The 12,541-nt window shown below is 49.9% G+C and overlaps 1 protein-coding gene across 4 annotated transcripts in view; it reads right to left on the bottom strand.

Moving 5' to 3' along the window:
* The window catches only part of CPSF4 (cleavage and polyadenylation specific factor 4), a 14,592-nt gene extending 2,057 nt beyond the window's left edge, over positions 1 to 12,535 (bottom strand). For 2 of the 4 annotated variants that reach the window (XM_006755021.2, XM_006755020.2), the window contains exons 1-7: positions 12,367 to 12,535; positions 10,700 to 10,750; positions 8,646 to 8,798; positions 5,998 to 6,093; positions 5,543 to 5,636; positions 4,274 to 4,346; positions 2,391 to 2,561 (exon numbers count right to left, since the gene is read on the bottom strand). In XM_006755021.2, the coding sequence (XP_006755084.1) occupies positions 2,391 to 2,561; positions 4,274 to 4,346; positions 5,543 to 5,636; positions 5,998 to 6,093; positions 8,646 to 8,798; positions 10,700 to 10,750; positions 12,367 to 12,469 (741 nt within the window). In that variant the 5' untranslated portion in view covers positions 12,470 to 12,535. The remainder of the gene's footprint in view (positions 1 to 2,390; positions 2,562 to 4,273; positions 4,347 to 5,542; positions 5,637 to 5,997; positions 6,094 to 8,645; positions 8,799 to 10,699; positions 10,751 to 12,366) is intronic. The other 2 variants (XM_006755023.2, XM_006755022.2) reach the window with 2 other exon arrangements.
* Between the last annotated feature and the right edge of the window lie 6 nt (positions 12,536 to 12,541).

Raw genomic sequence — 12,541 nt, forward strand, 5'->3', positions numbered from 1 at the left:
GGGGGGATTCATTGCTGTGGACACTGTGTGGGGTACACCCAGATTTCCCCTCCTGGTTCTTGCCTAAGCTATCCCTGAGGACAGGTTTTGGTCACAGGAGCAGAGATGGGACAAAATGGTTAGACTTGGGTGAACAGACCCGGTAAAATCACCTCAAAAATCAGCATGGACCCTGATTTGTCCTGGTTCTGATTATCCAGTACCTGCCTTATTTTTACTTCATTCAACCTTGTTGCTCCTCAAAAAGGAGAATTCTAAGAAAGGAAGCAAATGGCATCCTCAAGCACCAAACAAGGGGTCTGGAGGTGGTAGGGCACCCACTCTGCACTAACCCATTCAGTGCCCTCGCAGTCCCTGCTTCCTCGGCTCTTCCTGGAGTATGGGGCTCTAATTGGTCACCACTGCCTAGAACTCTTGGCTGCTCTATTCCCAAGCCTGCTGTCCTCATGTTTTCAAGTCTTTACCTGTCCTTCTGACCTGTGTGGACAAGTGGCCTCGGTAGCTGCCAGTTAGTCCTTTGGTTGATGTGATGACCAGAGGGAGGGACTGTGTGGGCCCATTCATGGCACTTGGCATGTCCATCAGACTCCACAGCTGATCCTGGGGAGTCCAGGATTCCCACAAGGCAACTTTAATATTAGCTGTAAAGTGCCCCTGGTAAGAAGAGGTTTTGGCAGGTCCTCACCCCAGCTTTCTGAGGTTCCAGCACTTAGCAGAGTTTGCTTCACAGAAGCCCTGCTGAAGAGTCCTACAGGGAGGCAAGAAGTACTTGGGAACTGACTGGTTGGAAGCTGCTCTGCACAGGACAGATATCACTTTCTCATTCCCCTCTGTACTTTTCACTTGTTATGGCTCAGGCTTAGAAATCTGAGGCCTTCCCTGAATCCATGTGCACTTTTAACTTTAGTGTCTTTGGGCACCAGCCTTCCTGAGAACAAAAACCCCTCCCAGGATAGAGTAGCAGCAGTCTGTTTCCTCAGCAGAGCTGGCACAGAGCAGTGCTCAGTGAGTGTCTGATGGCCATGGGAAGTGTCCAGTGAATTGACTTTTCTATGAACATTTTAAATATATGCCTTCTACTCAGCCCTTCTACTTGCAGGCATGGATGCTACTGACATGAGACAAGAGATCACAAATGTCTAAGTATTAGATTTAGCACTATTTTTAGCTGTAAAAATTATGGCTTAACTGTCTACTAACAGAACTGGTACAATAAAATATGATTATAGTCTCTGAAAAAGATTAGATTTACATATACTGATAGCATACAGTATAGATCTACAGTACTAATAGATCTATAGTATATTGTAAAGAAAGAAAAGTATAGAACTCTATACATACTAGGACCCCATTTATATTAAAATACATACCATCCTTGTGTTTCTGTGAATGAAAGTTTAGAAGGGCAGTTATCCAAGTAGGGTCCCTGGTGGGATCCCCCTTAGGGATTCTGGAGTGTAAAGGGGTACCAAAACCAAAACCAAAAGCATAAGAACAGAATACAATAAATAAAGTGGCTGTTTTAGAAAAGGTGGGAGTAAGGGACAACACTCACTTTGTATCTTACACACTTCTATATCATAAATTTTTTATTTTTAAAAGTATGGACTAACTTTGTATTTCTTCTAACAATTCCCAATCTGAAGTCTTTGTAAGTCTAGTTCTATTATTCGTTGTTTCTGATTCACTTGGTGGTGCTTGTTTCCTTCTATGTTTTATGATTTTTAATTGTGAACTCATTCTTTGGAACTCTAGCTATGGGAATTCTGTGTGATCTGGGTTGAGAATAAATTCATCAAAGAGCCAGGTTCCAGGACCCACCTGGGCTGTTTTAGATGAGAAAACTAGCTTTTTAGCCTTCACCAAGGGCATAAATACAGGCCCAAACTCATGGAAAGACTTGCCAGTGACTACAAACTCAAGGAACTCCACTCACCCCTTTCCATCAAGGGCCAAGAATAACACACAGGTTTCCTAGTGGGGTTTTAAAAAGCTTACTCTTTTTCTGAGTGTCCTATTTTATGTGTATGTGTGTATGCATAGGGGGAGAGAAGGGCCTAAAGCTTTTCCCTTCGTGTGCCCACGCAGGATCTGAGGACAACCAGAGGCTTCAGGGCTCACTTGTCCCTGGATTCCTGCTTCCACTTTATTCCTAGCCTCCGACAGATTTCCCTTCCTTTTTTGAAAGTACATTCCATTCATCATTGTGTGTTTAATCGTGTGCCTGGCCTTGGTGTGTTGTAGAAGAAAGTAGCCCACCATAATGGCCCACTTTTACTGTTACAATTAACAAAAACAAAGACTTCATTTTTCAAAATTAACTCTCTGGAGAATGAGGGAACAGGCACTGACTGTGAAGATCCCTCCCCACCCCCCAACCCAAGACTCACCTTGTAACAAGTGACCTGCTCCAATGGGCGGGGTCCCCGGTTGCCTGCGCTGCTGTTTTGACTCTGCATGACCCCGATGACCTGCGGAGCTCTCTGCTGATTGGGAGAAGAGTTCTGACTCGTTAACTGGATCAAGGAGGACGACCTTTGTAATGGCGGATTGTTACTTTGCTGGAAAGAGTTACACAACACGGTTTTACTGCAGAAAACACGTGCACGCAAACTACCAATGGGGTCAGAAAAAAAGAGGGCGGGACTACTCCCGCATGACCAACAGGAAGAAGGGCTTCTGAGGTGGCCCCGGAGAGCAGGCAGAATAGAAACATCTGGTGATGGCAGGAGTGGCTGCCCGAAAAATACCATGCAGACACACATAAACGAAAAATAAAAGTAGAAAACAAAACACCAAAGAGACAAGGAGGTCTCTGGGGCAGTGGGGCGAGGGCATGAGCAGGCCTTACTTTTGTTTCTGAGGTTCTAGCTTCAGGTCAGGATGAACGCTTGGTTCAGCCAGATGTTTAGCAGCCTACACGGCGAGCAACAGTCACAGAAAAACAGTTGGAGGCTGACATGCTGAACTGCAGTCTAGGGCTGAGAGGGCCCTCCACTAGGGAGTCACATGAGCAAGGGGGATGGGGGCTCCTGGGGTGGGACTGGATAGCAAGGCCACCTCCCAACCAAGTGGTTTCTGGCTCCAGCCTCCAAAAACACAGGAATCCCAAGCTAGAAACCCCCAGGTTGTCACGGCTGCACCAGCACCCAAGAATTCCCAACTCTGCTAACAAGGAATTCTATCTGATCACCCATAACCTCCTGAGGATGGGGGTGGTCAGTGTGGCAAGTGCGGACATTTCTTCTGGCTACTCAGCATCTAGCAGTGAGGAAGGCCTAGTGGGGCTTTGACAACAAGTTCAAAGTCCAGCCAGGTAAGAGGTTAGGCTCAAGGTCCATGGGTGGGTTTATTCAGCATGTTGAGACCCTGCCTAGTGCAGTGGCCAGCCCTTCTGGGTTTCCAATCCTCCACTCCAGTAATCAAACCCAGGATGCCTTTGCTGGGGGGCGGGGAGTCGGGGATGGTGTGCAGCTGCTGCTGATTCCCATTTGTCCATGGCTTTTCCTCTTTCCTCCTGCTTGAGGGGAATCGGGCAACTGCTCAGTGGTCCTGCCTTCCGGGTTTCCAATCCTCCACTCCAGTAATGGAAGCCTTTGCGCCTTTGCTGGGGGGCGGGGAGTGGGGGCAGCTGTGGCGCTGCTGCTGATTCCCATTTGTCCATGGCTTTTCCTCTTTCCTCCTGCTTGAGGGGAATCGGGCAACTGCTGGGTCATAGGACCCTTTGTCTAGAAAACGGAGCCAGCTGGTCCTTCAGCCCTGTTCCCAGCATTCCCCGAAGTTGGGAACATCCAGAGTGATCACAGCACTGGCCAGAGAACTAGCCCGCCTTGGTTTTGTTCCCAGATCTGCTCCTGCCCAGCTGTGGCACCTCAGGCAAGCCCCTCCCTCTAGGAGTGTCAGTTTCTCCATTTGTAAAGGAAAGGGTCTGAACCAGAAGCAAGAACGGCAGAGACGTGGAACTCCTGCTGCCTTCCACTCTGGCTCCAAGGTGGGCTCAAGGCACTCGCCAAGCAAGGGAAGAGAAACCAAGTGGGCATTCAGCTCCAGCAGACAGCCCTCCATATCTAGAGGCAGATAACGAACTGCTCAGCTCCCTGAATTTTCTGCTGGAACTCAGGATGACTGTCTTGCCTCCTCCTGAGCCCTCTCACAGGTCTCCAGCTGGGGCTATGACAGACCAGGCATTGACGCAGGCACTGAGTTCTCTATTGCAAGGGCATTGCCAGGGCCAGCAATGCCATAGGGCCAAGGAAGGGCCAGAACACGATACCTTTGACGGAGGCTGCGTCTGCTGGGGCAGTGGAGGCTGCTCGGTGGTTCCCATTGGCAGTTCAAATCGAGGGCTGGTGACCCAACAACCAGAGGGGATGAGAACAAGAGAAGAAGAGATGAAAGAGGAGCTAGGCTAGGCGATGTTCTCAAATTCTGGCCCAGGGAATATCATGGCCAGTCTCTACCCAAGTACAAAAACGAACCAACTGGACGTAGGGTGAATGTTGGCTCTCAGCTCTGCCCCTGAAGCCATAGGATAGTGGGAAGAACAGCACTGACATGCCTGGGCTCAGACCCAGCTCTGTTTATAACTGGCTGAGACCTGGGGAAAGTGCTGCTCAGAGGAATGAAGGAAACAGCTGTTGGTAACATCAGAAGGCATGAGCCTGCTCCACGAGGGGCTTTGAGTGTGGGAGCCCCTTCCAATACACACCCTTCCCTGCAGGATCCAACTCAAGTGCCAGACCTTCTCTAACAACAGACTCCCAGGAAGACATGTCTGTCTGTCCCACAAGCAGGAACCCCTGGGCCACCTCTGGGCTCCTGGGCTTTCGTCTAGGGAGTGGGACCAAGTCACTTACTCACCGTGTGGCAGCAACCAGGACACTGTGCTCCCATACAGGTGTCAGCAGGATGGATGGAGGCAGCACCCTGTGCCACCCTATCCCCTCAACCGCCCAAAGTGACAGGTGCACTGAGGCCTAGGAGAGGAGTGCTGAGCCTTGCTGGGTAAGAACCTGGCTTTGGAGGCCCGCAGACCTGTCTCTGAGCAGGCACCACCCCCTACCACCATGTGACCCTGGCCAGTGGCTGAGCTGCCTGTGTCCTCATGTGTGAAAAAGGACATTCTCTTTCATACTTGTGAGAGTTACATGAACCAAGTGTATGTGAAACCCAAACTCAGTAATTCATATAGGAGGCCTTGACATTATAGTACCCTTCCTCTACAGCATTAAGTTCTTAACCTGAGGGCCCTAAAAATATGCAAGGCTATGTGTGCATGAGTTTCTCTGGAACACAGGGCCCATAGTTTTCATCAGATTCCCTGATGGCTGTGCCCCAAAAAGGTTAAATGCTGGTGTAGTCAGCCACCTCTGAGCTCAGGAAGCAGCTGGGATCCCTTCCCAACCTCCTATTGCTACCCCAGGCACTGTGCTACCACCACCCAGTGACCAAAGCTCAACTGAACCCAGGAAAGATGTACAGGGCAGCAGGGCCTGGGGCAAGAGCAGTGTGGGAGTTGGGGGGATAGGAACTGGCTACTCACTGCATGAATTTACACGACGGCCCCTCCGGGCAGAATCCCACGAGGTAATTCACACAGATGACTCTCCGCGTGTGCCGGTGCCTACACAGGGGACCTGTGGAGCCAGCATCAAGCACTCAGACCACCCCCTCTTTAGGGGATGCTCTCGTGCCCAGTGCCGGTCAGAGCCCTGTCCAGACCATTGTCAGATACTACTGGCTTTGCCTCTTATTCATAGGGACAGTGGGCAGGACACACAACCTCTCAAATACTAGTTTCCTTATCGAAAATGCAGAAGAGAATGTCGCCCACACGAGTTTTGGGAAGCTCAAGTGAGTTGAGAGTGTAAAAAAGCCTCACTAGCCCCCAGATGTCTAACACCATGTTTGCTGGTGTAGGCAGGACAGGTAAGAGGGTCATGTGGGCAGAGGGAGGACTGGCCTCTTGCCAGGGGGCCCAGCCACTCTGACACCTACCGTGCTTGCAGAAGCCACGATCGTACCAAGGGCAGTCCTTGATCTTGGACTCGGGGTCGATGTGCAGGAAGGGGCACTCCTTGTTGCTGCACTCCCCTGCAGGGAAACCCACACATGTGTCCACTCAGGATAGCCCTGGGAGAGCTGGACCCAGACCCACCTCGGTTTCTCCCAAGGCAAAGAGTGCCAGGTGGTTCTGGTCTAGTCCTGGCCTGGCGAACCCCGAGACTTGATAGAGTGCCTCAGGGCCTTGGTTTTCTGACCTGTATGTGTGCTGTGAAGGTCCTCCCCTCACATGTGTCCATGCTGTCACCAGAGTCAATGACACTGACAGAGCTGGGCACAAGGTATACACACACTCATTAAATAACTCATGGCTCCGTCCCTTACCAAAGATGGTGTCCCGGGACTGTGGTGTGCCCAGGTATGCAAACGTACCAATTGAGGCCAGGAAATTACTGTTCTACTTGGATCAGCTTTTCACATGTACTAGCTGGGACAGGGGAAAGGTCTGAGGAGTCTACCTCTTAGGACAAAAGTAGGGAAGATTTTGCAACTCAGTTTGGGTCCCTGTGGTAGAAGGCAATGAAGCCTTTGTGAGAGAAGCTATCTTAGAAGCAACCAGCCCAGTTGCCACTAGCATCTTTCACCAGCTACAGTTCAGCCACCTCCATGCTTGCCCTTCCTTTCCAACCTGTTACACATAAAATGCTAATCTGAGAAAATGCAAACTCCTTCCCAGACCCACCAAGTTCCTACATGGTCTGGCTCATCTCTCCCCCGTTTCCTCCTCCCCTCCAGCCACAATGGCCCCCCAGCTGTTCCCAGACACTCATCTGCCAGGATTGGCCCTGCTTAGCCTTCAGATCCCAGCTCCGGTCTCACCTCCTAAGAGAGGCCTTCCGACCATTCTACCTAAAGGAGATTCTTCACGTGGTTCCATCACTGTTTATCTCCTTCAGAGCACTTAGCGTGTCTCTTGTCTCACTGACATATCAGCTGCCTCTTGCCCTGGGTCACTAGATTAAAAGTACCATGGGGCAGGAAATGGGCCTGTCTTCTTCATCACTGTCTCTTCAGGGCCTAGCAGGGGGACCCTCACCGGTGTTACAGTGACAGGAGCTGCAGACAGTATGTTTACACCAGGTCAGGAGGGAGGTCGGGGGGCTGCTGTGCCCATGGTCATCAGCAGAGAAGTAGGGGACCCAGGTGAGCTTGCAGAGGCACCCTTGAGAGTCTGCCCTGAGGGCTGGCTCCTGCCTTTGGGGTCAGATGAAAGAAGGTTCCCATTGAGAAGCCACTGCTTTCTTTCAGTGATGGCTCCAGGGGAGGGCAGGAAGCTTGGAAATCTGAGTCCTATTTCTGTCTGTGCTGACTTTGTAGTTTGTTGCCTCTCTCAAAAAAAAAAAAAAAAAGCACCATAACTCTAATTAATAAGCCAGCAGGCCAAGCCTGTTGGGCTGCTGTAATAATTAGCGTCTCCTCTGACAACAGTGCTTTGAAAGCGTGCAGCAGGTCCAGCACTCCTCGGCCCACCACAGAGAGTATAGCAGGCTTCCACTCTCCCACCAGGCTTCCAGTCTCCTTTCGCACAGGGCGTGGGGTTGGCGGTCCTGAGGCCAGAGCTAGCCCTTGTCCTGACCAACAAGGATTTTTCCTGGTCAACCTCACTCAGAGCAGAGAGCCAGATACTAGTTCCATCAGAGAGCACAACAGCTTGGCCGAGCCCTGTGCCAGCCCCACTGCCCTCAGCCTGTCTCTACTTCTCCATGCAGTTCACTCAGGACAACTTAGGCCACATGTTCTCTAAGCAGGGATCAAGCCAATCTGTTTCAAGGTGAAGAGTAGGGCTCTCTGCCAACAGAATACAGCTCCCCAAACTTGCTATTCTTAAGGGGTATTTAGGACAGACAAGCTACTACCTGGGATAACATTTTCAGAGAGAAGGAAACCAACTCAGGGGGGCAATCAGTTGCCACACAACAAGAAGTTGGTTTAAGGGAGAAGGTAGACTTGAGCAGAAACAAGGCCTCTAGCCAGCTGCACTCTCACCCACCCACTGGGGGGCTCTCATTAGTCTCAAATTCCCAAATTACCTGAAAGTGCTCAAAAACCGGAAGCACTACCCTGGCCGGTATGTTCACTGGTTAGAGCACCAATCCACGCATCGAAGGGTCTCAGGTTTGATTTCTGGTCAAAGTCATGTACCTGGGTTGCAGGTTTGATCCCCAGCCCTGGAGGCAACCAACTGATGTGTCTCTCTCACATCAATATTTCTCTCTCATTCCCTCCCTCCCACTCTCTTAAAAAAAAAAAAAGTCAATGGAAAAAATATCCTCTGGTGAGGATTAACAAAAAATAAACAAACAAGAAAACACACAGAAGCACTACACAGACGTAGGGATTAATAGGGAATAACTTCCCATGACTAATAGGCCAGCTGAGGGTTGGAGAGCAATGCCTAAGGTTCTCATCTGAAGCTGGACAGATTGGAGACGGGAGATACCCAGAGTGCCTGAGCAGTTGCTTAACTCCTCTGGGTCTTGGTTCTTGGTGGAGCCTCCCTAGAGTTACTGATGCTGGGGGGCGGGGGCGGCGGGTTCTGAATGGAGGAAGGGGCCTGGCCACACCTTACCGAACTGCCTTACCAAACTTTGAGTAGAAGTAGCACTCAGGCATCTTGGTCATGTCATACTCATGGAGGAACTCGCACTGGTCCCCCTTCTTGCACAGCCCTCGCAGCCAGTGTTTGCACACCACTGTCTTCTCACCACTAATGTGGCGAAACGGGCACATGCCCCCTGCGGAGGAAGATAGAAAGATGTAGCCCTGAGCCCAGGGCACTAGGCCTGGGGGAGCCAAGGCGCCTTCTCCCCACACTGTCCTGAGGCACCGAAAACCAGAATGTCCCAGAAGGTTGTGGCTGCCCCTAGCAGAAGGCAATGTGATTTTAGGCAGTACATGGGCACACATTTTAAGTTTAAATAGTTATGTCTTTTATTTTAATGTGTTTTAATAAAATCTAACTAAAACATCTTGATTTCACAGATTGTATTTAAGATGGAGGCTTGACAAGATCAACAGTGGTGTGGGGGAGGGGTGGGTTTATTTCTTTATTTAATTAAAGAATAGTTCCAGTGATATATGGACATGGCAAACATTGCAGGCCTAGTTAAACAAAGATTGGGGTTCGGGAAACCCCAGTTTTACTTAAGCTATCTTCTAGCCTAAAAGATAGAAGGTAAAGAGGACCACCAGTAGAAGCCTGGACTCCAGGTGGGCTCCATCTTTAGTTAAAAGTACCTACTTAGCCTCTAATAACTAAGAAAATCAGTTACAGAACTGAAGAAATGCATTGCATACAAACTGGGGGAGGCCTGCCTTCTGCAGTAGGACCTGAGTGATCATCGTTACTGACAGGACAGAGCCATACCCTGAGAAGGTCCTATTGCTAAGTAGTGGCCTGGCAAGACTACTGGGAAGGCCCAACCAGAATGAGGTTGTGACTGGGAAATTTCTGGACCAGCCCTGTCCAACAGAACTTTCTGCAATGATGGAAGTTCTATATTTATGCTGTCCAATAAGGCAGTCAGTAGCCACATGTGGCTATTAAACACTTGAAATATGGCTAGTATGATTGAGGAACTGCATTCTTAATTTCATTTAATTTTAATTGATTTAAATTTGAATAGCCACATGTGGCTAGTGGCTACTGTATTAGTTAACAAAGAAACAGTCATAATGCCCATGTTAAGGACAGTTGCTAACAGATGGTGGCAGGTCAGAAAGGCAGATTTACTGAGCAAGGACATGGGAATGAGCCTAGGGATGATGATTCCAACTGGAAAGCTGGAGGTCAAACTGGCTGACCTACTGGTATGTCTATCGTCTTAGTGATAAATGACTGAGTTATAGAACCAAAACTTGCCAAAATCAGTCATTAAAACCAATCTTGCTCTAATTCTGTGTTCTCTTTCAAGTTGTGATCAAATTTAGTAACCAAATAAATTTGCCTAGAAAAAGAAAAATGGCCAGACCTATGTATAGTATATAAGGTCCACCCAATACTTCTCCTTATGAATAATCTGGCTCACGCAGCCTCTGTGGGGGCCTGGTTAGTATGAACAAGACTCCATGAGACAGACTATTGTTGGGTGTGGGGTTTTTTGGATGAGAGGATATGGAGAACAGTGAGCCTGTACAGACTGTAGAATCACAAAGGCCTGGGCTCAGATACTGGGCTCAGCCATTCAGTAACTCTGTGAGTTTGGGAAACACAGTCCTAAAAGAGAGAGGTAAAGAGGACTACCAGCAGAAGTCTGACTCCACGCGGGCTGCATCTTTAGCCTCCAATACCTAAGAAAGATCAACAACAGAACTGAAGAAATGCATTGCATACAAACTTGAGGAAGTTTCTGAACATCTCAGTGCTAGGAGCTTCTGTTCATGTCATGGGTCAGCTTGTGGCCACAGGGAAAGTGAGGTGAGAAAGCTGATTCAGGGCCAGGTTCGGTGCCGTGTTTTAGGTTTCAGGCAGAACACCCATCATGTTCCTACCCTATCCAAACCAGTTTCATCTAAGGACACTGTTATTCTTGAGAAAGCAATTTAAGCTAGAGACCTGATGGCCTACAAGTCTGCTAGGGGAGAGAGAGGTAGAAGGCACCTCAGCACGAACATCAAGGAACCAGGGGTCTCTTACCTTTGCCACAGGCAGCTTTCAAAAAGAATTCACAGACAGCAGCCCCTGACTCTGTAGAAAGGAGAGAAAGGGGGAAGGGTCAACAAAGCAAGGTGCAATTGCTACTGATGACATCCGAAGACAGGGAGAGGAAAACCTTCTGGCCTTTGACCTATGAAATGTTCATGATACAGGAAATAGGCTGGCAAAAAAAAAAAACAAAAAAAAACAAAAAACAAAGCCCAACCAAGCAAGAAAAGCCTCGGCCTATGCAAAACGAGACACATATGTTAAGACCAGTCATTATACAGGCTTTCTGAGAGTCTCCTATAATAAAAATGCTTTCGAGGATTTGGGAGTGAGTGGGCAAAGGAAGGATGGAGCACAAGATCAGGGAAATTACCCAGTGCTTGGACCTTCCAGAGGGCTCATTCCCCAGCACTTTAATGTGAGGCAGAGGGAGGGAATGATCTCACAGGAAACACACATGAATGGGGACTCTAAGGAGGGGGGGGGGAGAGGGAGAGGGAGAGAGAGAATGAATGAATGACACCATTAGGGAAGGAAGAGCATATAACTGAAGACAAAAAAGCAGGACTACTCTTAATTTGCAATACCAACGCAATTATTAAAGGAGCAGTGCTTTGCTTCTACAGATGCAGCTGGTTCAGGTGAGGGGAGCCAGTGAACGCAGGTGGGTGCGTGTGGTGGAAGTCAGTGGGATCAAGGTCAGCTGTTCCAAGGAGCCCAGTAATTCACCGGCCATGGCTACCAGAATAAACCTTCCGGTTTCACAAAGTTTTGTCCATCAGCAGGCATTTCGGAATTGCTGAAAACCCACAGGGAGCACCTCCGAAGGCCACTTTCGTGCCTCTACTTATTAACTTGCAAGGGATTCCTTGGCTCTGGGCTGCAGGCCCATTTTGTAGGGCGGACTCAAGGCGGTGGAACTGGGGATCGTGGAGGTGTCACTTGTTTGCATTTCAAAAAGCCTGAAAAGGGAGCTCGGGCACCTGCCAGGGGTGATGGATGAGAGACCCAGAGTTGGAGTCCAGAAAAGAACGGAGGGATAGGCTCCCAGAAGTGAGTCCTGGGAGAAGGACGGAGCTTGAGAGTCTGACGGGTCTTCCAGGCTCCGCCAACGGCCCCGTTTTGAAAGCAAAAGGGAGAGCACAGTGAGGGCACTGGAGGTGGGGAGGAGACTGCACAGTGCTTTCCAGGAGTTGGGGAGTTTGTGGGGCTGGGGGGTGGGGGAAGGATTTCCAATTGAGGATACCCGCCTTGCCCTGGCTGGTTTGCTCAGTGGATAGAGCCTCGGCCTGCGGACTGAAGGGTCCCGGATTGGATTCTGGTCAAGGGCACACGCCCCGGGTGTGGGCTCAACCTCCGGTAGGAAGCTTGCAGAAGGCAGCCAATCAATGATTCTCTCTCGTGGTTGATGTTTCTCTCTCTCTCCCTGTCCTCTCTGAAACCAATAATATATATTTTTTAAAGAGGATACCCGCCTTCATTCAACAATTATTTGAACAGCCGGACATGGTCTAGCCCTCCTGAAGATTATGTTAAACTACCCCCGGGGGATCAAAGGTCTGAGGAAGGTGGGCTCCCGCGTGCGGGTCCCAGGACCGAGGGGAAGGGGTCCCAGTTCCGAGTCGGTTGCGCCCCTGGCCCGCCGGCCCCACGCTCACTGTCCATGCCGGGGAAGGGCAGCGGCTGCGCCCCGAGCTGCTGCTCCACCGCGATCTCCAAGTCGAACTTGATGTGGTCCACGCTGGCGATGATTTCCTGCATGGCGGCGGCGGCGGCCTCACCGGCCCGGCTCCCTCTAGTCTAGTTCCTCGCCGCACTCACACTTCTACCCGC

This window comes from Myotis davidii, unplaced genomic scaffold (assembly GCF_000327345.1).
Source record: "Myotis davidii unplaced genomic scaffold, ASM32734v1 scaffold1593, whole genome shotgun sequence".
Taxonomy (NCBI): domain Eukaryota; kingdom Metazoa; phylum Chordata; class Mammalia; order Chiroptera; family Vespertilionidae; genus Myotis; species Myotis davidii.